The sequence below is a fragment of the Styela clava genome, chromosome 2 (genome assembly GCF_964204865.1).
Source record: "Styela clava chromosome 2, kaStyClav1.hap1.2, whole genome shotgun sequence".
NCBI classification, from domain to species: Eukaryota; Metazoa; Chordata; class Ascidiacea; order Stolidobranchia; family Styelidae; genus Styela; species Styela clava.
The window spans coordinates 18,692,785-18,716,879 of NC_135251.1; the positions used below are offsets into that span (position 1 = coordinate 18,692,785).

The 24,095-nt window shown below is 33.2% G+C and overlaps 1 protein-coding gene across 1 annotated transcript in view; it reads right to left on the reverse strand.

The window, feature by feature from the left end:
• The window catches only part of LOC120335240 (ribosomal protein S6 kinase delta-1-like), a 25,016-nt gene continuing 921 nt past the window's right edge, over nucleotides 1-24,095 (reverse strand). Inside the window, exons 2-21 of the mRNA XM_078109670.1 lie at nucleotides 23,986-24,021; nucleotides 23,263-23,380; nucleotides 22,761-22,876; nucleotides 22,366-22,462; nucleotides 21,135-21,218; nucleotides 17,710-17,917; nucleotides 17,399-17,521; nucleotides 16,386-16,649; nucleotides 15,810-15,937; nucleotides 11,740-11,861; nucleotides 10,585-10,800; nucleotides 9,943-10,072; nucleotides 9,573-9,687; nucleotides 8,884-9,173; nucleotides 6,880-7,069; nucleotides 5,718-5,939; nucleotides 4,199-4,636; nucleotides 3,499-3,620; nucleotides 2,779-2,957; nucleotides 1-2,278 (exon numbers count right to left, since the gene is read on the reverse strand). Of these exons, the coding sequence (XP_077965796.1) occupies nucleotides 2,054-2,278; nucleotides 2,779-2,957; nucleotides 3,499-3,620; nucleotides 4,199-4,636; nucleotides 5,718-5,939; nucleotides 6,880-7,069; nucleotides 8,884-9,173; nucleotides 9,573-9,687; nucleotides 9,943-10,072; nucleotides 10,585-10,800; nucleotides 11,740-11,861; nucleotides 15,810-15,937; nucleotides 16,386-16,649; nucleotides 17,399-17,521; nucleotides 17,710-17,917; nucleotides 21,135-21,218; nucleotides 22,366-22,462; nucleotides 22,761-22,876; nucleotides 23,263-23,380; nucleotides 23,986-24,021 (3,423 nt within the window). The 3' untranslated portion in view covers nucleotides 1-2,053. The remainder of the gene's footprint in view (nucleotides 2,279-2,778; nucleotides 2,958-3,498; nucleotides 3,621-4,198; nucleotides 4,637-5,717; nucleotides 5,940-6,879; nucleotides 7,070-8,883; nucleotides 9,174-9,572; nucleotides 9,688-9,942; nucleotides 10,073-10,584; nucleotides 10,801-11,739; nucleotides 11,862-15,809; nucleotides 15,938-16,385; nucleotides 16,650-17,398; nucleotides 17,522-17,709; nucleotides 17,918-21,134; nucleotides 21,219-22,365; nucleotides 22,463-22,760; nucleotides 22,877-23,262; nucleotides 23,381-23,985; nucleotides 24,022-24,095) is intronic.

Here is a 24,095-nt window from a genome sequence, read left to right on the forward strand (position 1 = left end):
TTAAGCTTAGACAATAGAATTTATTAGAGTAAAAATTGATGTAGTTCACGATTCAAGCCAAGGATTAAAATTCTTCGATAGCACATGCCTATGGTAACAGAAAAGATACAAAATTTGTTAAACCCTTTTGAAACACGAAAATTTTCACGAACTATTTCTAGCAGTAAGCTATGAAGCATTGCCTGAAATCGTCGGTACACATTTGCACTGCTGTTAGACAGTGATTAACCCGTTTCTAACAAATATGATTTTGTTCGCACATTACTAAAGTCAAAAACACGCAATAATTAGGGCAAATTAATTGTTGTAATTTAAAAGTATATATCTGAATCCCATAAAATTACCTTGCTATTGAAATTATTTGCTATATAAGTTACAATATAACATAGATTTGATCACCCATAACATGTACGTAATCATTTTTTTAAAATCGGTTTCAACAAAATTGAAAAATTTGAATATAGTTTATATTCAGCAAAAATGTTGTTATTAAGCATAGCACTAGCATGGAAGATAAAGGTAAAAAAAATTAATGTCTACAATTGGTCATTATTGTATACGAAGTCTCCATTCAATAAACACATTAATTTGTCGAGATTAGCTATTCAAATTTACTTTTCTTACTTGTATTACCTACCTATTTCTACATGTAATTGAAGGCATATGCAATATCCCCGTAGTAACATTTTCTGATGGGGATACTCCATACCCTATACCAGTGATACCCTTGGATACAAATGCAATAAATAGTTCAATAACAAGAAATGATAAAATAAAGAAGTGCATCAAGTACAATAGGTTCTACCAATAACAGGCTTATAACAAGTTTTATCAAAATCCTACAGAAGTAGTCATGGCTTATAACAAGTTTTATCAAAATCCTACAGAAGTAGTCATCCTTAAAAATATAATGGTGTTTGAATAAATCTAGATGATACTCCCTCCATAAGCCTCACGTGGTAAACAAACGTGTGTACCTGATGACTAAGACAAATTATTAAGAATGAATCAGATTATTAATAAAAGATTTGATTGTTTGCCTTTAAGGAAGAAGTAAATGAATGTTTTGTACGGTATTTTACAGATCATTATGTGCACTTGCAAACCTTTTTTTTTCGAAAATCGATTCTGCGCCTTATAAGCCAATACGCCTGATGTATGGATTTGCCTATTTATTGCCTACACCAATGGTTCTCAACTATTCTTCCTGCGGCCCTCAATATCTTTTGAAAAATGAATAATTTTCAGTGAAAATTAATCAATGACTTGAAATTGGAAGACTGAAGTGCGGTAGTTGAATTGATGTCATTGTAGCTGTTCCCGATTTGAGTGCAAATTATCATTATGATGTCATAGTGTTTTTTCCCACTAGGTTTAGCCTACGTTTCAGGTATTTTTGAACAAATTATTCATCTGTTTGTTTGTCAAGACAAAATGTCAGCCAAATGGTCAAAAAATCTCGCACTTTTTATAAAAATAATCAGGCGTTTCAATTTGATTGAAAAGAGAAGTATTTTCAAATTGAAATATATAGAATTATGAAAATATGAAGCTAGGTTTTGTTTTATATATACATTGCTAGAGAATGCATCCATCACGATTGCACCTCGCTTTTTCAGAGTTCAAAATTAAAAGCCGATGTTACGTTTAGCATTAAATTGGTTTTTACCTTGAGTTTTGTTGTTGTTATTTTAAAATACATACTTGAGTTTTGTTTTGCTGCTATTTTAATTTGTTTTTATGCGGCTCCTTACAACTTTACGGTTTGAAATTTGGCTCTGACAGTAAAAAAGACCGAGAACCACTGGCCTACACTCAAAAGCTGTATGGTTGCACAGTATTGCTTTAAAAACCGCCACACCTTATAGTTCGATTCACCCCTATGTATGAATAAAAACCCAATCCAAGCATTTATGGTCCATATCGGTATGGCCTGTAAAATACAGTAATATATGAAAAACACCAACATTATGGTAATATCGGTTTTGTCAGCTAAAATATTAATTAGTAAGCATGAAAACAAAAATTGAATGATTTAAAAATTACATTCATGTCAACTACCAGAAGTAAAATCTTCAATTAAAAAATCCCATTCTATGTCTTTAAAAAATGGGTGATCCATGAGATCATCAAGTCCCTTTATACCATAACCAAGTCTTTGAGTTGGATAATATTCAAGCAATCCATTCAGTAATGATTTTGCTTCTGGTGATAAATGATCAGGTAATGACAGTACTGTATGACTGTTGATTCCAGACGGATGAGCAATATACAAAGGCTGAAAAATAAAAAGATTTATAGTTTTGAGTACATCACAATAATATTGTTCATTTGACTTCTAAGATGATGCATTGAGTTCAGGGCCGGAGTCTAGATTCAGATCCTGAAGCCAGATTCACATTTTCAAACTATATGGAGTGAAGACTGGAAATTCTCCAGCGTTGGAATTTCAGACTTTTTATAGCGTTAACCGAAGTCAAAATTTCAGACAGAAACTCAATTAGGATTGACCTCATTTGACAATCTCAACAAACAATTAAAGGAAGCTTGCAAATCGCAAATTTTCATATCCAAGTTAACGGTTAAAGCCTTAGACCTAGTAACACCTCTCGGGTTCAAATCCCATGTCCTCCACTCCAACCATTATGAATCAAATTGAAGGAGTTCCTCACGAATCATAAGATATCACTGACTGCTTATATAAGATCTTGTTCGTGAAAAATATAACAGATGAAAAATATAATCTTTCAGAATTATAATAACTGTTAAAATACTCACAGTTCCAGTTAAAAGTTCATATATAATTGCACCGACACTCCACCAATCACAGGCTTCTGTTTTTCTCTCTCCCACTCTACTCATTTCAGGAGCTACGTACATTTGTTTGACAGCGAGTTTATCACATGGTTTTCGTTCTACTTGTCTCCATTTTCCAAAATATGAGAGTCTGATGCGACCTGAAATATTCAACTTTGAGTAAAAAAACATTTGAAAAAAAAACATTTTTGAGGTGGATTTTGAACACCAGGTAAAATAGTTTTAAAGCATTTGTTAAGCATTGTTAAAGTGAACAGATTGTCAACACACTAAGACTTGGAATTTCTTAGATTATCTTTAAAGTTAAAAAGACCCTCGTAAAAATTTAAATTTCTGATACAAAGTATTAATACATTTAATGATGAAACTATTTTGATCTCTGATTATCATGTTTATCAACATTTACCATGATTTGAAACAGTGGACAATTGTCAACATGATGTAAAGAGAGCGCAATATCATTAAAAACAAGGATAAGACAACTTTTTTCCAAGAAATAGAAAAGATATTCGTTGGTTCCATTAGATTAGTCTCACTTCTCAGACAAAACAAGATATAATTCATATAAAAAAAAACTGACTTTCCTTTTTTCAGAATATCCTGCTCAAAAACAATTTGCTACACGCTTTGAACTCGAAAACAAAGTGTTGAATACAAATAAATATTAAATTTAATATTTACCATCAGCAGTGAGCAATATATTGTTGGGATTTAAATCTCGACATAAAATAGCAATAGAATGCAATGTACCAACAGCAATTATTATTTCCGCACTCCACCTGCAGACTGTTGATTCTGGGATCCTAAAGAAAATAATAATTATCTCAAAATTTTTGAGAGATCAAAACAATTTCAATCTGGATCAAGGCATTGGCTGAAAAACTCGCATTTGGGCTGATGTTACATGGTGGCGGTTATAATCAAAATACTCCAATGGCTGTGTAGCAGGGGCAATTGTGATTTTAAAAGCAGCTTCGCCAGTCCTGCTCAAATCAAGTAAGACTCAAAAACCATAGCTAAATCATTTGGATATTTAGGAGATTTTTCAGTTAAATGGGTGCTATTACTGCAGATTGTTCACGGTTCATCCAAATCCAGGCCATTCAAATAACCAAAGAGTTACCATATGAAAACTTTGATTTCTAACCCTAGGCTAATAGCAAATTTAACTCTTTTTGTAGCTTTCAGCTCCAGCTCTGTAATAACAGAATGTCAGTCTGTTTCAGTTGATGATTATAATGGCAGAGGAGTGAAATTTTGGCTTACGTTTCGGATAAATTCAATTTCCGCTTAAGCTCTCAAGTAATTCACGGGTTTGACTCAAACATTGAAATGTCAGAAGCTCAGAAATTAGTACAGTAAAGACATGAGTGAAAATCACCTGTATGACATGCTTTGTTTCTTTGCTATATCCATCTCTACAAATATTGAATGTATTTTATTGATATCATCATCATCATCATCAATTATATCACGTTCATCCTCTTCCAAAACAACACCTTGTTTATTATCTTCCTTATTTTCTACTAATTTACTTTCATTCGCTGACGCTGTGGATCTCGTTCGAGAATGCGTCCGGAACAAGGTTTTAGCATCTATCGAAGATACACCATTTTCATCTATAACCCTAGTTAAAACAGAACCTTGGTTTTGTGAATCTTTTTCTTCTTCGCTTTTTCTTCTGTCTTCTTCGAAACTACTGTTCATAGAAAGAAATGGTGAATTTTTTGAAATATCCAACACTCTGGACAATGTTAAGCTCGAACGTCTAGCTTCAGTATCCTGGTCGTCACTGAGATTTGAGGGAAGCGTTTTGTCACTAAAAAAAAAATAAAGCAATTCTTAATTGATGTGAAATGATACCTGTTTAAAAACTTACAAATCAACAAATAATCTATTCAAGTCATTGGCACTTTCATACAGGAAAACAGCTATGAGGTGGCAGAGAATTCCACATCCATTACCCTAAGTCACTACTTCATAGCTGTTACCCTGATTGTATTGATATAAACTGTTTTAGGTCTCACATCAAACAGTATTTCCTACCACAGTCATTAATTTTGTTTGCCTACATCAAGTTGTAAGAGGACTGAAACCTATGGGCATGAGATATATTCACTTGGCTAACAAAGACAATCCCAGACCTCGCAATAGAAGTAAAATAGGGGAAAATTGGAATAAAATTATGGCCCAACCCTAACCTGGTACACACTACACACACTATAAGAGTACCTACAATTCTATGATATAATTATTATGTGCATTCGCTGTAGTATTACTATATTCTTTAGTCCTGTAGTATTACTATATTCTTTAGTCCTGTATTATTACGATAACGCTTATTTATGCACAAATTATAAACTACTTAAACTCTACAAAAGCGGGAGCGTGACTTGCAAATAACACTAGCTAGGAATCATTAACGATTGAATAAATGAAATGTTTTAAGCATAGTAACACAGGAATAATAGGTTTCAAAATAGGCGAGGGGAGTGGATTTAATGAAAAAAGTTGGGAACGAATCACTGCATCATAGTCTCAGTAGCTCTTGGTATAGATCAAATATATGAGATACTGCACATGATCTTGCTTTGAGCAAATAACCCTAAAAAAGTATTTTATAACATCTGGCGAATACCAGACAAAAACGGTACAGAAGTAGGCTACATTTGCATTAGCAGAATGACTAGAATTCACTAGAACACTCACTGATATTATCTCTAATAACTGGTTTTATTAATATAAAAAAAAATACAAAAGGGTGGTATTAAATAAGATAGTCTATATATCAAGTCAATACACAAAACTAGAAAATATTTGTATGTGAATTTTATTTACCTAGCTTAAATTATGGTCATTTTGAAGTCAAATATAAAGATATTTATTATAATATCACAAACCCAAGCAAAGACACAGCTGACAGATCTTGTTCACTCAATAACTCATGAAGAAAATTATTTTTGTCATCCAATTCTTCTGCAGAATCAGATCCGTCGTTAGAACGTGAATCGTAGATATCATCTTCCAGAACATCAGGTGCTTCAATACCGTCATATTCATCCTGATCTATTGTGAACAGTTTTATATCCCCTTGAGAAGAAATCTTCTTGAAATTCGTTCCTCTGTGGCAAAATAAGAAAATTGACAATGAACCATATAATTTTTTACTATCGACCGTACTTTAATATGACTCAGTAGATAGATAGTCGAACCTAACTATGTTACGATTGGGAGTTATAAACCTAGAATTCAAATCCAACCATCCTTTTGCTCAGGGTGTGACAAAATTGAGTAGATGATACAAATTAACAATCAAATATGTAGATCTGACAAGCAAATAAGGGGGGAAGTCATATAACTTATAATTATATTAGTGGGATACGATGACTTAGCTCTAGTGAATAGAGAGTTGGGCTATGTCAGCATCACATGATATAGAAATTCAAATCCCATGGTCACCATCCCACACAGGGTGTCATAAAATTGGATAGGCGATGCCAAGCGACAATTGTATAAACTTGACAGAATTTAGTGAAATTCACATAAGTTAGCACTATACTTCATTGTGGTGTGATAGTCTATGAGTCAGAGAGTTACCGGTAGGTTAAAAATATCAGGTTTAAATCCACGGCCACCATTTCACATAAGGTGTAATAAATAGGGTAGATAATATCGTACTGGAAAGATACCAGTCCTTCCAATAATACCAGCTCTTGACATAATCAGTGGAACATTGTTTATGGTGGAGACATGCAAAAGCCATACTACGGTTTATATTGAAAAAAAAAAGATGAAGATATTCTGAACACTTCCACTAACTATATTATATTAAAGTCTGCAATATTTTACAACAATTTCGGAACATTCCTAAATATAATATTTAAGATTTCTGACACTCTTCAAATGCAGGATATTCCAAATAATGGCCTGCCCAGTAGTAAGAGTATTGAACCAACTATGTTTGTTGGTTCGAATATTGCAGATTCCATGCCCACCATTTTACTCATGATATAGTATTTTGTGGCTGCGTGTCTGTGAGAAATGCCTGATAAAAATATTTACCTATCGAATCGTAATTCTGTTTCTCCAAAATTTTCTTGCGACGAGTTTTCAAACACTGCTGGTGGTTCATTTTCATCGTTAGGGGGCGCAGTTGAGCCCTCGTCCCAACTTAAATACGACCACGTTCTTTGAACAGGTATTGGCTCAGATGAACTAGTGCTCTGAGTCGAGAGGGGTAGTCTGTCTGCAACTAAAGGAGACATACTTTAAAGAAAGCTCGTCTATAAAATAGTTCGAGCAATAAGAAAAAACTCGTGAAGTGAACAATGAAACACCGACTCGAAATGTGAGAAACTCAATGGTTGTAACACATATATTGACCTGTCTATGCAGTATATAGGATTCTTAGATTTTAAAATTGACTGTTCAATACTCGAATGTACATGGCCAACACCTCACCTAAACTTTATTACGAAACAGGTTATGCTTAACTAAATTGGTTCTGAACCTTCTTAGCCTTAGCCTTTTAGCTTCTATGTCAATGCTGATGAAGTATTAAATATTCAAAACAAAGAAGACGACAATAGAAGGTAGTATTCTACATTTACACCAGGGAGAATAAAGTATAAGAATATATCTGAGAAATCTATTTATTTAGACCAGTTGGTTAGTAACCTGTTAAGCCTTCCAGATGCATGCATATAGTAGAGGAAATAGAATAATTGTTTTGTACATCACTGCAACCCAGTAATACAGGGTGTTCATAAAGTCCCATTATAACTTCAGTTTTGTTACGAAGTCAGTTTTCAATATATATTAACCAGGTTTGTTTTATATTAAAAAGTGTTCAATTAGTTTAATTTTTCTACTGAAGCAATCAACAAACCATATTATATGTAGGGGTGGGCAAAATCGAATATTTTTTTCGAATCGAATAATTCGAATATTTTTAACGAATACCGAATAGTCGAATAACGGATATTTTTCATACACAACGAGAGGTCCAGAACGTCGGTCGATACTCCCTTTGGAAATTAATAAAGACATTGAAAAATCGGCTACAAAGCCTTTTTTACTGGTTAATTTCGTCATAATCGCTGATTGTTTTTGTCACCGTGCAAATTTGCGGAATTTGCAAATTCACTTTTACTTCTCTTGACGATTTTGATAAGGTCACACCCTATTCATCAGTGCAAAAATGCTCAGAATATAACGAATGCGATCATTTTTGATGATACAACAATTCGTAAACGAGACAGTGCGCGTTGTTACATCGAAATTCACGATTAATTTTACGTTATGATTTCTACACTCCACCCGCCATCCGAGTGAAATGTTTACATTTCCAAAACATTACTTGGTCAAGAATGAAAGGGATCACTAAAGAATTAATTTAAAGTACAGTAAAAGAATTATGTCCTGCCATTTCTTTACTGGTTATAGCTTGTCATAGCGTGTTATACTATGTATGGTTTCATGCGAAAGTTATTTCAACTTTTAATTTTCGTTAAACAAATTTATGTTTGGTTCATGCATGAAACGGCTGATCACGTGCCGCCAATCATACGGAGTTTAAATTCTGGGATATTTATTTTAAATACCTCATCTGATTTGACGTTTCTAAATTTAGGGAACGGTGTCAGTACCGTGTTTTGCAAAATAGGGAATTGAAATGAACGATTGAAACGCAAAGAAAACAAATAACACCACAACGCAAAGACGATTTTTCAAATTTGTCTCTTTTGTCTGTTAGCGAGCGTTGTAGGTGAATTCTCGCGCAATCCACAATCGTTTCATAGACGTTCTGTGTCTAAGCGAGGCGAAGCAGATCAATCACGTGGTACCCGATATTCGAATAGTAAAATGCCATTCGAATAATTTAATATTCGATTCGCTATTCGTTATTCGAATATTTTGCCCAGCCCTAATTATATGGTATCGATAAATTTCCTTTGCAATTTAAAATTTTTCAAACTCCATGAACGACCAGTATTATAAATATCATAAATATTTGCCAGTTTCTAAATTTATCCCAAAGAATAAAAATAAAATAACTGGACTTACATGAATCAGCATCGGGAGATTCAATAGCATCTGATATACTGCTTGGATGAGATTCATTAGTAATTTCATTTTCCTGTTTTCTTTTTGCTTCCATATTCTGTTGAGAAACCGTTATCTTACTGGGATCTTCAGTCTGATATTCCATACATAGATCTAGGAACGATGATGAGCATTGCTCTTCCTCGCTTTCACCTTTATCTGAATCCTGATTGTCAATTTGCTTTTTGATGGAAGATTTTGGTTCTGAATCTTTGTAACTGCCAACCTTTTTAGGTGTGGATGAAAGTTCCCTGGAGACATGATAAATTTGAATGACAATGCAATAAAATGGAAGATTATTTTAAAATGATATTATTTGAATGATATGTAGCTCATCCCGCAGTTTTTGCGACAATGTGAGTGAGTATAAAAATAAAAGAATATTATTTACATCCATTTACTGCCTTCTGAAAGATAAGTTTCGGTAACAATTCAGTTTTTTTCTGTTGATTTTGTTATAATTGCTGATTATTTTTTGTCAGTGTGAATCTTCCGATGGCAGACAACGTAACCCAAAGCCCAAATAACAAAGATACCGACACTTTCCAACAAGTACCACCATACAGTTTAGTGGCTGTTGCAACATTGTTCAAAGCAAAAGAGCAAGAGCCCTATAAAAACTTTCCATACGAATTTCGGGGAATTGTTACCTTTTAAAATCCTTTAGTTGTTTAACTTTTGTTTGCGAATTTTCTGCTTTTTGTATTCCGTTCTTCGTTCTTGCAAGTTCAAAATAAGGGGCAAGTTGATCCCAAAGTCGACCACCTGAAAAGAAGAAGATGTTAAAGTAGGCATACACTTAACATGTTAATGAAGACATTTGCAAAATAAATTATTTGATGCCTAGAACAATAGGATGTTGGCATCGAAGATTCAAGCACCATACCTGTGCGCTGTGTTGTAATTAGTCAATGCTGAACCAAAAAAATGCCTTTCAAAAATAGGTCTTTACATATCAATGGCTACTGAGTCTTATTCCGAGTGAAAGTGTGATAAAAATTATCGATTAGATTCTGATACCTGAAGCATGCTCTATCACCAAGCAAACCGCATGTTCTGTGCTGTAATATCGATGCAATCTGACCATGAATGGTACATTTGTTGGAATCACGCCTTTTCGTAATCGATTTTGACAAGATTTTGTAAGAATCTGCAATGAAATACATATGGCTAAAAAATAGCCTGATGTTCTCTCCAATGATTCAGAACAACGAGAGTCCAGTATTTTTATCACAAAAGATTTTCAAATTGAGCCACTTTTCCAACCATCTTCCAAAACATGGCAATAGATCAGTAGGCTTTGAGATGGATAAGCAGTAAACTGGTTTTGCAAATGTTACAGTGAATATCGTATGTTATGGACCATAAGAAAGTACTGTCAATAAATTGCATGAAATGGATTTTTATTCATACATCTGGCTATAAGATGCAATGGTTTTTGAAAGCAATATCGGTACTGGTTTTGAGTGTAGGCAATGAAGCATAAACCACTATCTGACCATACATTAGCCGCATTGGGTTATAAGGCGCACGATCGATTTTTGAGAAAAAAATGTAAAGTGTGCCTATGGTCCGTAAAATAAGGTAATTTATTCAAGACAATATCCACAACAAAGTCTACTTTTCATAGAGTTTGGTTGAAAAATGAATATCTCAACCCACTTTCATAGCATAAGATTCATTGTTTCTTGTATCCAACACGAGCAATACTTTCCCAACAGTTCCTAGAACTTTATAACATGACAAATCTTTTGAATTATGTCTCGGACTAGGTATGGACGGCACAGGTGACGATGTATCTCTTCTCGTTCTTTGTACATCGATGGGATATATGATACCAGGACGAGGTGATGATGAGTTTGGATCAGTCGCATCAGGCTGTAAAGTTAAATTACTTTGAAAGGAAAAGCAGGATATATAGAGTGTTCATAAAGTCCTGTATTAAATTAGGTATAAGAAATTTGATGTTTCTCGTGTAACTGATGGTGGACATGGAAAGTGTATTAAATGAAGTAAAAAAACACTTAAATAAACACAGATTCAAATAAAATAAACCTGGTTAAGATATATTAAGAACCATCTTCTTAACAAAATTTTGATTGTAACAGATACAGGACTTCATGAACACCATGAATATCTAACATGGATGCACCCAGGGAAACCAAGCAATCTACTATTCAAAATATATTTTTGGATTTGGATTTTGGAATATATTCTTTATTCGGCCATTTTAAAAAGGAACCCAATAGAAGTGAGTGAATAGTCAATGATTTTAGATATGGAAAAGCAAAATGTTGACACAAACAATGATTTGATTGCTTCCTCATTTTTATATCCTTTAAAAACCATAAGACTGTCATGACAAAGTTACATTTCAAATAAAACTATTCTAAATAATTCTTATTAAATCAAGAATAAAGATTGTCAGATATAACTAATACCAAATCGATTAGAATTTTCAATTCTTCTTGAACAGAAATGGGGGCACCCAACTTACGTAAGAAATGCACAAATTTATAAAAAAAAAAAAAAATCCACAGGTAACGGTACTTGAAAGGTGGAACACCCTAAATTGAACACATAAAAACAATGTTGATATAGAGAGTGAAGGGTGACCCCAAAAACCTGAGTCCATAAATTTCTCAATTATTTCTACAGGAATGAAAAAAATCCAATCAACTTGATTATACCCAAGTAATCTAGGACGCTTCGCACAAAAGTTAGGTTCTCTGTAAAATATGTTCCAAATGATTGGGGTTCTATTTTTGGGGCTGTTAGCCTGTTACCCTGTATTTCTCATAATATCACAGTACTTACCTTCCATAGATCATTATTATCAATGGTTGTTTTAAGATAGTTTGAATGTATATCTTCAGCACGTTTGAGATAATTTGCAGTTTTTCTACGAACTGCTTGAATTCGAGATTCATTGGTATCACCTGAAAGCATAAAAAAATGTTTGTCTTTTGTTTATGATAATTATCCACGACTTTTGCTCCTTACAACGCCCAGTACAAGCATGTCTTTTAAATATTTTGATCTCATTAATGTTCCACTTTGCATTGAAAATTTTGAGTTATCTTTTCTTTTCTCAGTTTCTAATGTTCTAATATAGGCATTCTATCTTTTAGAAAATCCTAGACTATATATAGCCTAAAAATATAAAATAAATTTAACCAATAACTTAACAAGAATATCGGTCAGAGACTTATCGATCGAAAGTTAGGGAATCCCCTAAAACAGCGCTTCCACTCTATAGTGACACCCCTTGTGTCCAGTGGCGCAACCAGGCCGTTTTCAATGGGGGGGGGGGGGGGGTCCGACCGGAATGTACACAGTGCAACCACGCCGTAAGTCGCAACGCCAGTAGGTGTCGCCCCGCTGACCACGATAAATTGCTCGTGGTTAAAAGGGAAACGCCATCGATTAAATCCCAGCCTTTCGCTTACCTTGCACTCGTTCATTAACGGCGCTTCGTTATGTCTTGCACCTCGTGGGTAGCAAAACGCTGTTCATTACAATCCAGCGAATTGCTAACGAAAAGCTGTTAATTAAAGCTGTTAAGCCCACCGGAAGACATAATGACAATTAAAATAGCCTAATTGATTTACAACTAATTTTTGGAAACACAACTAAAAACTGACTAATTTAATGCAGGGATGTCCAAATCGAATTTAAATTCAAAAATCGCAAACTTTAAATACTGTTTTTTCGTGTTTATAATAATCCCGAATATGGCGCACATATCCTAGCGTCGTCGTACATGTGTGGTTCGGCGATATATATTAGAGCGGACATGAAAGAATTTCGATAAACGCCGACTTGAAGAACTTATAAGACTTCGAGGACGTTTTTGATTGAAAATATTTTCTTATCGTGTATTTTAACTTCCTGTAGTTGAGATGGTTTAGGCGTTCTCGGCAAATTGTGTCTTAATTAATTGTCTTCATCCTCAGTTTCGATAGTGACCGAACATAACAGAAAATTTTTTCATTTCTTGTAACTTAAAAGCGGGTATAAAATAGCTCTTAAATAGTATTTAATATCTATCGCGGATTTCGTCGGCATCCGGTGTTGATGACAACATCGTTCAGTTAAAGTTAGCGGTATTCATTTACAAACAAAAATACATAACAGTCGACATGAAATATTCAAATCAGCGCAGAGTTCAATAATAAGACACGTTTTATGGTCTTAATATGCACATAGAAAGAAGAAAGGACAGAGAAATAACGACTAAAAACTAAGAACGGTATGGCATGTTTGTGTACTTTTGTTTACCATCGTCATCATAATCAAATTAGTTAAACCCGATTCCCAAATTTCCGTCCGCCAATAATGGAGAATAAAGATGGAAAAACGTGTTTTACCTTTTGAGTCAGCGTTGATTTCAATTTTTCATGTTATGTGTTATAATTTTTTGATTATAAACCAATACCTCCAACCTAAAATGAACGATATTGTTATCAACGACGTCGGGATTAGGGCCCGACCGATATATCGGCCTTGTTTTTCACAAATTTTGAACTATCGGTATCGGCTAATTTTACCGATAGTTATCGGCTAATCACGTGACTGCCAAAGTGTCAAAATTGCGCCGGGAAAGCAGTTTTATCGCTTGTTTAATTCGAGAGCGGTTCTGCGTGAAACTCTTTTTCTTCACTATTTCTATTTCTCTCTTATCAAAAGCGGTTTCACGGACGATTGCGACACGGGATTTCACACTTTGCAAGCAAGTTTGCAGCGTGGTGGCTTACAAATCGAAGCAATAGAACACGTGAACGGCTTATTTGTGTCAAATAATATACGCTAGATAGAGAATTTTCGCGTAGTTTACACGGCGCTTGATTTCCCTTGCGCTTTAGTCGTTGAAGGTATTATTTAACTTCTTGTATTGGTATGTTATAGATGGCTGGTTCTAGCGGTAAGAGCAAAGTATGGGAATACTTTGTATGCCACAGTGATGGTGTACTTTGTAAAATATGCTCATCATTGTTAAGTCAAGGTTCCGCCGATTCCAAAAAGAAAAACACCAGTAATTTGTGGAGTCATCTCAGATCGAAACACAAGAGCAAGTATGATGAGATTTCGCAGACGCAGTTAACGCGAAAAAGGCCAGCTGAAGCTTCCCAGTTTAATCGGCAACGTTCATGGGAACACATAATGGATAAATTTAATAAATGGCATGGAAATGACGCAAGAACGAAATCACTTGATAAAATAATAATGGAGATGATAGCCACTGACAACAGGCCATTTGCAATAGTGCAAGATGATGGATTCCGCAGGCTAATAGAAACCATTGAACCTCGCTACGCCCTAAAGACTGAGAAGTATTTCAGAACAGAAATGCTGCCACAAATATATGTGAAGAAACATCGTTATCGGCTTATCGGCCTAGTTTTGGAAAACTAGCAGTATCGGTATGGGTTCAAAAAGGCAGTATCGGTCGGGCCCTAGTCGGGATAACGATAAAATCTCCGATAGAAACCAAATAATATTTAGAAGCTATTTTATAGATTGCAAAAAATTAAAAAATTTCCCGTTAAGTTCGATAACTATCGAAACTGAGGATGAAAACAATTACTTAGGACAGGATTTGCTTTTAAGTTTATTGCCGAGGCGCACAACATATCTTGACAAAATCGAAATATACGATAACAAATGTAAAAAATTTTCAACCAAAAACGTCCTCGACGTCTTATAAGCACTTCAAGTCAGAGTTTATTGAATCCCTTTCATGACGACTGTTAGTTATTGCCGTGCCACACATGGCTGCTTTCGATTGCTATAAAAAATGAAATAATTGTGACATGTTTTTAAATCAGAACGTGGACGGGGGCGATAGGATGTTTATGGCGTTTTCGGTTTTTGGCCTTTCATATGTAGAGAATCTTAGGGTAATTGAAGCAATATTTTTCCAAAAATAATTTTCGTATCCAGATTTTCAGAGTTTCTACTGCATTATTATAACACGAAGACGGGCGGCGTTACATTGCGTCAAGATGATGAAGCACGAGAGTATTCGTCACAAGAGAGAGAGAGATAGCATTATGCGATTTCTATTTTTTTGAGATAACATATCTCATTTTCGAATACAAACATATACGCGGGAATAGCGATTATTACGTAACTAACAGCAAAAAGGTATGATTGAAGACGGGCGGTGTTAAATTACGTCGAGGTGATAAATCACCGGAAAAAAGTAGTTTTCACCGGATTGTTATGATCGTAGAACGTCGTTGTTTGAACGTAGAACAATAATAAAAAAAACAAATTTCAAACGGGGGGACACGACTCCCGTACCCCCCCCCCCCCCCCACTGGTTGCGCCACTGCTTGTGTCCCATCACTAATTAATTAATAACTCGCTAATTATACGACATAATTCATCCAAAATCAATAGGCTTCTGGTCCGACATATGATGAAAGCACATGAATAATCTGGAGCAGATTCAATCTCGCTTTCGTGAGATATCGCGTGCATCTAACAGACAGACAGACAAATACCTATCAACATACTTACCGATTAAAATCGATAAGTAATAAAAAAAAGACACCCAAGCTTAAATATGTGGACACAAAGATTAAGGACTAATTATGACGATTGCAATGTAAGAAACATTTCAGTCAGACATTAAAGAATTGAACCGTATGTCATAAATACAGCAAACCTAGGGTGAGAATTGGTTCTCATAATAAAGATAAAAAAAATAAACAGCAATCCTAAAGTAAAATGGGAATATTTATTTAATAATCAAAAATAAAGTCATCAATAACCTTATGAAAACTGTTACTATCTTTGAAAATTTATCATCTGAAAATCTGGAATCGATTTGTTCGTTAATTACGAAGAGAATGACATATTACATATAAATAATTATTCACCTTGTACTCCTTGTAACAATGTATTAATTGCAGCTTTATAATGTCCGAATGATTCTTCGTAATTTAATTTAACCTCAGCAGCACGAGCAAATGAGATTTGTTGAGCGGCTTGTTGAAGATAAGCTCCTCTATGAATATGAAATTATTTTACCAATACTAATATAAAATTACCATTCATGTATCAAAATATATTAACGTTCATAAAGTCCCGTAGCAAATTGCAATTGGTTTGTGAATTAATGGTGGGTAAATAGGGCGAATTAAACCAAGTAAAAAAACTTATTAAAATAAGGCTTACCTATTTATTAAGATATATTGAGAACCAACTTCATGACAAAATTTTGATTGTAACAGGACTAATTAGTTTAACACCAGTTAAATTGAAATGGTGATTCAACTTGGATTTTAATACATGAATAATAGTCATGCTTTCTCAAATTTCTAAAATATATTTGGAATTCCAGTTTTAAAAAAATTTCTAGAATGTATTTGGAATACTTTGAATACTGGAATATTCGATCATGGTCATCCCAGGGTCCTTTATACTATGTTGCAATAATATTATATCAATGTCACCTGCTTTCATCATCACTGCCTTCTTCTTTAAACATTTTTGGAAGATCGAGCAAACTATTTCTTGTTGGTAATCCAAAGGCTGATTTATCAATAGGACTACCGGTAAGTCCATTTCTAGCTGGTTGATTTAAAGCAGAGCTACTGTTTCTGTTTTCTGTAACATTCTGATTTCCAGTGCTCTGAGCAATACCGCTTTCAGACTCTGACGCAAGTCTGTTTCTTCTAATGACAGCTTCTAAATACGCACTTGCTTTCGATGACTTCCTGTCAAAATATTAGTTCAAAGGTCAAAGGAGCCAAAGTATATCTATCTGATAAATAATATCAGTTTCTAGACTCTGAATGTGAAACTCTTGTCCAACAAATAAAATATTTGCGCTAAGTAACTTTTGGCAACATTGCAAATATACTAGATTCACGAAGAAGTGAATGTGAATCCTCCACTCAAAATTACTTCTTATCTGACTACGTTTTGAAATGTACATAGGATAATTTTATCAGTTAAAATTAGCAGTGAAAAAGAAGTGCAACTGGCTATTCAGCTGTTTTATGATAGTACATGCGAACAAAAACGAACACACATATACTGATGATTAAATGTGCAAATATTACAAATATTTTCCTTATTACGATTTGATATTTATATTTCTTTTTGTCACTTACTAGTTTGCATTAGAGAAAGTAAATGCATCCAAAATTTAAAAAGTTACGGAATTTCTACTTTTATTATTAAAATAACAAGTTCAAAGAAAAGCATTGAGCATGTTGCATTTGCTAAAGTAACATCACTGAAACCTACAACAATAACAAATTACTATCATCCCACAACTAAAATTAATGAAGGTCAAGTTTTTTTGGCTAACAATCTTCGCGCTCCAAACAAGGTCCTGTTCAAAACAATTTTTTCAGTAACAAAATATAGTAATTGCAGGGGAGAAGGAATTACGGGGCTATGCAGCAATTGATAGACAAACCAACATTTAGCAATGAACTTGTATAGAATCAAAATATACCTGTGCTGTTCACGAGAATTCGTATTTGGATATAAACCTTCCAAATCCATCTTTGGTTGCATTGATGATGAATGCGGTCCAAGTTGATCATTACAAGTCAACTTTTTATCGTGAGTATTTTGGCTAAAATAAGAGTAAAATATGTTAAAACAAAAAAAGGACAACGCCAAAAATTGTTATACGAACAGGGAACAGGGGCTAGTTGTTAGGTGCGAAAGACATGAAATAAGCACCGATAAAAAAGTTACGGTAGATACATTCAACTTTAAATGAAATGGCCTAAGTTTAGTAAGTTCTTACAACCACATTACCTTTGGTGATGATAATTCTCCAATTCACCCTGAGAAACAGAAACTTTAAGAGCTTCAAGTAATTCAGATTCGTCTTCTGGATCCAGCTCCCTACGTTTGTATGAAAGATCAGGCGAATCAGGATTTGTATTACTTGATGATGGGAAAGCCTTCTTTATTTGTTCTATCCAATTCTGGTCTTGATCAGTTGAAGTACATTCAATAAACTCTAAAATAATTTGAAGATCATCAAAACAAGTACAGAAAGAATGGTCATTTCAAAAAGTATGCATTGTCAAACCACTTCCATGCATTCACAATAACTCCATTCATTTCCCTTGCATATTTACGAGTGGGAATGTACAGATTCAAATGGTTCATCATTCTGAAATTTTATATAATCTTACTGTTTTTTTTTGCAGTAAAATGATGAAAAATGGGTTCATATGTTTCGACCAAATTACTTTACATCTCCAACTGACAAAGGCAGAAAACTTCTTTCATTACAAAATTTTCAAATCCACAAGACGTCACTTTTAAATGTCTCAAAATTTATTTTGCCTTTTGAAGAGGTTAAATGAGCCCTTAGGAATTTTACATAAAAAATTCACTTCATTCTAGCATTTTGACACAATTTTTTCAATGAATTAATAAAGCACACCAAAATATATCAAGCTATTATCTAAATAGAAGACCATCCCCATCAAATACCTTCCTAATATATTCTGCCCTGAAGCAAGAAAGCTCCATAAATCATTCGTGTATACCTACATATCCTACATGAAGCATATATTTAATTAGACTTCATAAAAATATTGCCTTAAACTGACATTTGACATTTCAAAATTGTTTGAAAATATTCATCTAGAATAGTTAGCGTAAGAGCCAAGAGCAAGAAAAACAAAAAATAGTCTCGATTGAATTTTATCTAGCAAATCTAAGTATAAAAATTTGCTGATTGTGATCTTCAACGTTCCAATAACTTTGTTATAACAACAACTCCTTTTATTTATGAAATTATCTGTAGAAACATAATAATACTACACAAGCTAACTAATTTTTCAAGCATTTTAGTGACTGGTGGGACATCAATACACAATGGATATTGAGAATATAAACGAGACTGTATAATATTTGAAATGAGAGAAGCGCAGCTGTTTTTCTAGCAAGTTGATTGAAATCTGCTTATAAATTAGATATAGAAATTAAAGAAATATCTGAGGACCAGGTTAAGGATGTCCAAGACAAATCCAATATTTAATGATATTCAACATGACAAATATATGTTTTTAAAAAGAATTAGGACTATTTTTTATTTGAAAATTAGGTAATCATGATAAATATTTAAACATCGACTTCATTTTTATTTCTGATACTGTAAAAAATAGAAAACCAATCAAAACAATGTTTACCTACTGATAATTATACTGCATTGGCAAATTAAATTTTAATAAATTTATAATTATTTTTGCAAATTTCCCTGTCCAATAAAACCCTATTTAGAATATAATTAATATTTCATATTCTAAAAATAATTCATAATAATAATAATTTCAGAACAGACTTATAATAGCATTTAGAATTTGGTTTTGGCCATCCCTGATCAGTTATCAATATACAGGGAGACTGCAAAAAATAGAAACCAGGTATTTTGGAACATATTCTAGAGAGAAAATAACTATTGTGCAGAGCGTCAGATTACTGAAACTTTTTGGTACAATCATACACAAGTTGAATAGTTAAATAAATTTTCCTCATTTTCGCAGTAGTAACTAGGGAATTTATGAGTTCTTTCTTTTTATGGCACCCTGTAGTTACATAAAGGCTGATGAGACACTAAATACCGTAATATGATTGTCAGCCAAGCAGAAAATCACAATTAGTTAAGTAGATGTGATTACTTAATAAAGCACTTGAGTATGGAAATGACTGTGTTGTTTACTAATTAACATTATTTCATAATTGTCAGTGTACAATCGTTATTACACCCATAGGAATTCAGAGCATTTTGGAATGTATAGCAAAATGATGGCAAAATCCCACTAAACCATTTCTAAATAAAAATTTTTAATATGAAAATTGAAATATCGAATATATTCTAATGGGATAATTTTCAATGGGGAAATTATTACAAATCGAGATTGATTTTTATAATGCAGTAAAATTTAAACTGTTCCAACTGGTTTTCTACAGTAATCAGAATTCAGAAGTGAAATAAGTGTTATTGGTCTGAACATCTGATGTAAATTTCATAGAGTTGAATTTTCAAAATTTAAACATATTTTTTTATTTTTTTCAATATTTTAGTATTAACAAACTTATTATTTCAAGAATATGACTGAATATTTCCATGAAAAATGGGATATTTCATTAAATATTGAATAACATACAAATGCCATTTAACTTTATAGAATAGAGTCTCCATTTGCTTGCAAAATATACAGTTTTCTAACATTCGGAATATGGAAATAATAATTTTACCAAATGTTGGTCATTAACATTAATTAAACGTAAACTCATTTGCATAGCAAAAGTTCCAAAATAAAAATGATAGTTTGTATTATAATACAAACTCATGAGGCATGTAATACTGTTTCAAACCAATACTTAACAAATTTTGTTTCAAATGAAATTTTTTGACATGATATGCTCTGTATACAAATACACAATAATTATTCTGATATTATTTTAACATGAATGAGAGTTCTAATACTACAATATAAAGTTTAATATCTGAAACACTATCATTTCAAAATTACCAAATTTCCTCAATCACAAACTTAGCATACACGGTATTCTCAAATTAGCTATTCGACTATTTCTAACCCATGCAACAACTACGACAACAAACAATGTCTGATATTGATTTCTGTCCTCTGTGCTAACAACAAACCAGTCTAAATTTCCACTGCTACTTACTCATCACTAAAATGGGACACACCACAAAGCACTTCTATCTATAAATCATCATTGATCTTTTATAATAGGAATGAAACAAATGTACCTCTTCAGATATTAGCACTCATACAAGAGCTGGTGTGAAGACTATTGAAAGTACTCAAACTGTGTTTAGTTCATATCAAGTACTAAGCGTCAGGTCACTGATTTTTGATATAGAAATTTAATGATATTATACACAACAAAAATGCTATCCGACCTTATATCTGTCAGGTCAGATCCCTTCTAAACAATCATGCAGAAGTAGGCTATGCGACAAAAATACGGACAAAATGACGAAGAAAATAAGGTTTTTATATTAGTGAAAGATATTAGAATAGAAATTACTCAAAATGTATTAAAACTTGTGCTGTGAGCATGTGATACAAAGCAATGGCATTTTTTATAGAACTGGAAACATATAAATAATAATAAAGACAAAAAATAATAAAATGCAAACTTTGACTTTATTGATTTGTTACAAATATATATGAGGAATAGAAACCTACCTTTGGTTGTAAGAAATGGATCAAATAATTCCAAATCTCTATGAGACAATTGTGATTTTGTTGTCTGATCTGACTGCAGCAAATCTAAAATGGTTATTGAATTAGTATGGCCTCACCAGTTGATCAAAATAGAGGGATTAAAAGCAACCGATTCTGCTGATTTCTAATATTGAAAAATCAATAGTATGGAATAATAGGAGAAATATAACAAGGGATTATTTATACATGCATGCAAATAAACATATCTTAGAAATTTCACTTCACTTCTGATAGTGTATGATTGTATCCGAACGTCTCAGTAATCTAAAAGGTTTGCACAAAAGTTATGTTCTCTGGTAGTTCCAAATGACCAGAATTTTATTTTTGTGGGTCACCCTCACCATGTATATAATACTTTCCATAATTTAAAATATCGAATACTTAATTAAAGTAAAACATTCATTGAAAATATGTATATACAGTTTTGAAAACACAAGTTAAGTGAAGAAAATTTTTTGTTCCATTTAAAATAACATTACTCTAGTTAGATGACCAAAGATGGCTAAATTATAACAAAAAATTGTTAAAAAAAAGCTGTGAATTATATTTGTTAGATATTATCATCTACCGCAATTCACATATAAAGTGATATCAGTATCAACTTTTATATTATAATAATATTATGTGATATATTATATATATTATAATGGCACATTATATCTAATGTATAAGTGGCCATATGCAGTGATTCCAAATAATTGTACATATTAAAGGCATAATAGAATAATATTGGACAATACCTATTGTCTGATACGATTTAAAAGTTTCCAGCCTAAGGAAAATATCAAAATAACCTATACTTGAAGCATAAGACTTAGCATTAGAATGTTACACTTGGGTTCAAATCCCGTGTCCCCCAGCTCATCCAATATGGTTGGCAATGCTGAATTGGAAAGCTACTGGACTCCGCACATATTACTAGATATTAGTGCCTCATTCAGAGCAAACGGCATAGAAAACTTCATATAAAAAATTGTTAGTTATGAATAATTGGCCATCACAAAATACCGAGCACATACTTCAACAATGTAATCACCAACCTTGCAATTACTTAACATAAGTCAATAGACTGATAGTACCTCCACAGTAAGATACCTTTAGGCACATATTATGCATCTTCAGGATGGCGAGGCTTTTAATATAAAATAGACAACAATAGGAAAAGCATAAAGCAATAAAATTGTCATCATACTGTCACTGTCATCCACTTCTTTCTTTTCTTTACTTGGTTTCAATGGAGATTGTTTGAGATAACGAATTTCAGAAGTTGAGTCGATGGGCTGAAGGTACTACAAAAAAAATGGTATTGTGTTTCATTTTTGAATACACAATTTGATAGGATTTTTTTATTTATCCCAGGGGAGAGGGAATCCAATAAGGCATCTTATTCATATGGCGAACCACTCGTCTGGTTACCAGTCCATGTCAAGTATGACAATCATCAACCAGTTGATTTAGATGCATGAACCTGATGATGGAGAAGGCAATAGCCACCCACTGGTTATATGAACCACCCTACAACAATAAAGAGTCCAGCAATCCGCTCGCACTTCATCATCAATTGATTCTAACTTAGTGCATAGATACCTGGAAAAACTCTTTAAAAGCAACTGATCTGCATAAAGGTGGATGCTGGGTTGCAAAATTCAACACATCCTCTGCACTTTTCTGTCTTTCTCGGACAACACTCTCTTCAAAGCGACCTGTAGTTCAAATGTGTACAAACTTAAAATCTGGATTGCAACAATTACAATTAGTATAATAATTATAAGAATCTCAGGGATGAGTGCAAGTGGTACAGTTACAGTGCTACAGTACAGTTTAACCTAGTGTTTCCCAATCAATGAGTACCGATAATTCTTTTGTTTTGTGATTTTACCAACAACTGCTTATTCAGCATTTTGTATACTTTTTTAAACTATGTCAAGCCGGAGTGGGAGCTGCGAGTAACACCTTCAAAAAACAAACAAATGAGGAAAGACCCATAGTGAGGGAGAACTAAAGAGACCCAAAATAGGCAAAGAGGATTGGATTTTGAAAAAAATCGTCTCTCAAATGAACTATATTTATAAATGAATGCTAAACTCACCAAACAACTTCGGTTTTGCAAACTCTGGTGGTTTTCCATTAAGAAAAAGTTTTTTGTGCAATAAAACGAGACATTTATACAGATCTTTGAAGTCGCTGTATCGTTTCCAAACAAAACTCTGAAAATTAGAAACAATTATTTCAATTTACATCACCAATGAAATTTCATTATATGACAAACTATGAAAAGGGGGCAATTTGCTCAAAATATATTTGCTAATAGAAACTTGACTTACTATTATAAAGAAACAATGCATTTGCAAACATCTATGCAAAAAGATCCTCAAATTATTTGTGTTGAAGTGTTTACTTTACTTTACCATTTTACTCGAGTTCAAATTCCATGCCCATCACCTCACCCAGGGTGTAACAAATTGGGTAGAAAATGCCAACCCCCGAATCATTCTGGTTCTTCCTAACAGAAGTAGCTTCTTTTAAAGGGACTTATTTGGACTGAAGGGCATATGAATATGTCGTGTAAAAATCCCAAGTCTAAAAGCTGTTTTTTTAAAAAACGATTAAATGTATTCAACCTAATTCTGACATCTCCACTTTTGATAGCAAAACCATAGTTAGAGCACCTTTAAGTTAAAACTATTTCTATAGAAGAATTTCTCATCACGAATTGCTTTCAACACTTTGCAGTCCAACACTAAAACTCACACCTGGTGCCCAGATAGCACAACATAACGATGGAAAAAATGCATAAAGAAAACATACACACCTCTTTAAAACAGTCGAACGAAGTAGGATCAGGCACCTGCAAAATTAAATCTATATAAATCTCTGAAGCACAGGACATTGTCGCTGTTTACAATTTGACATAAAAAGATA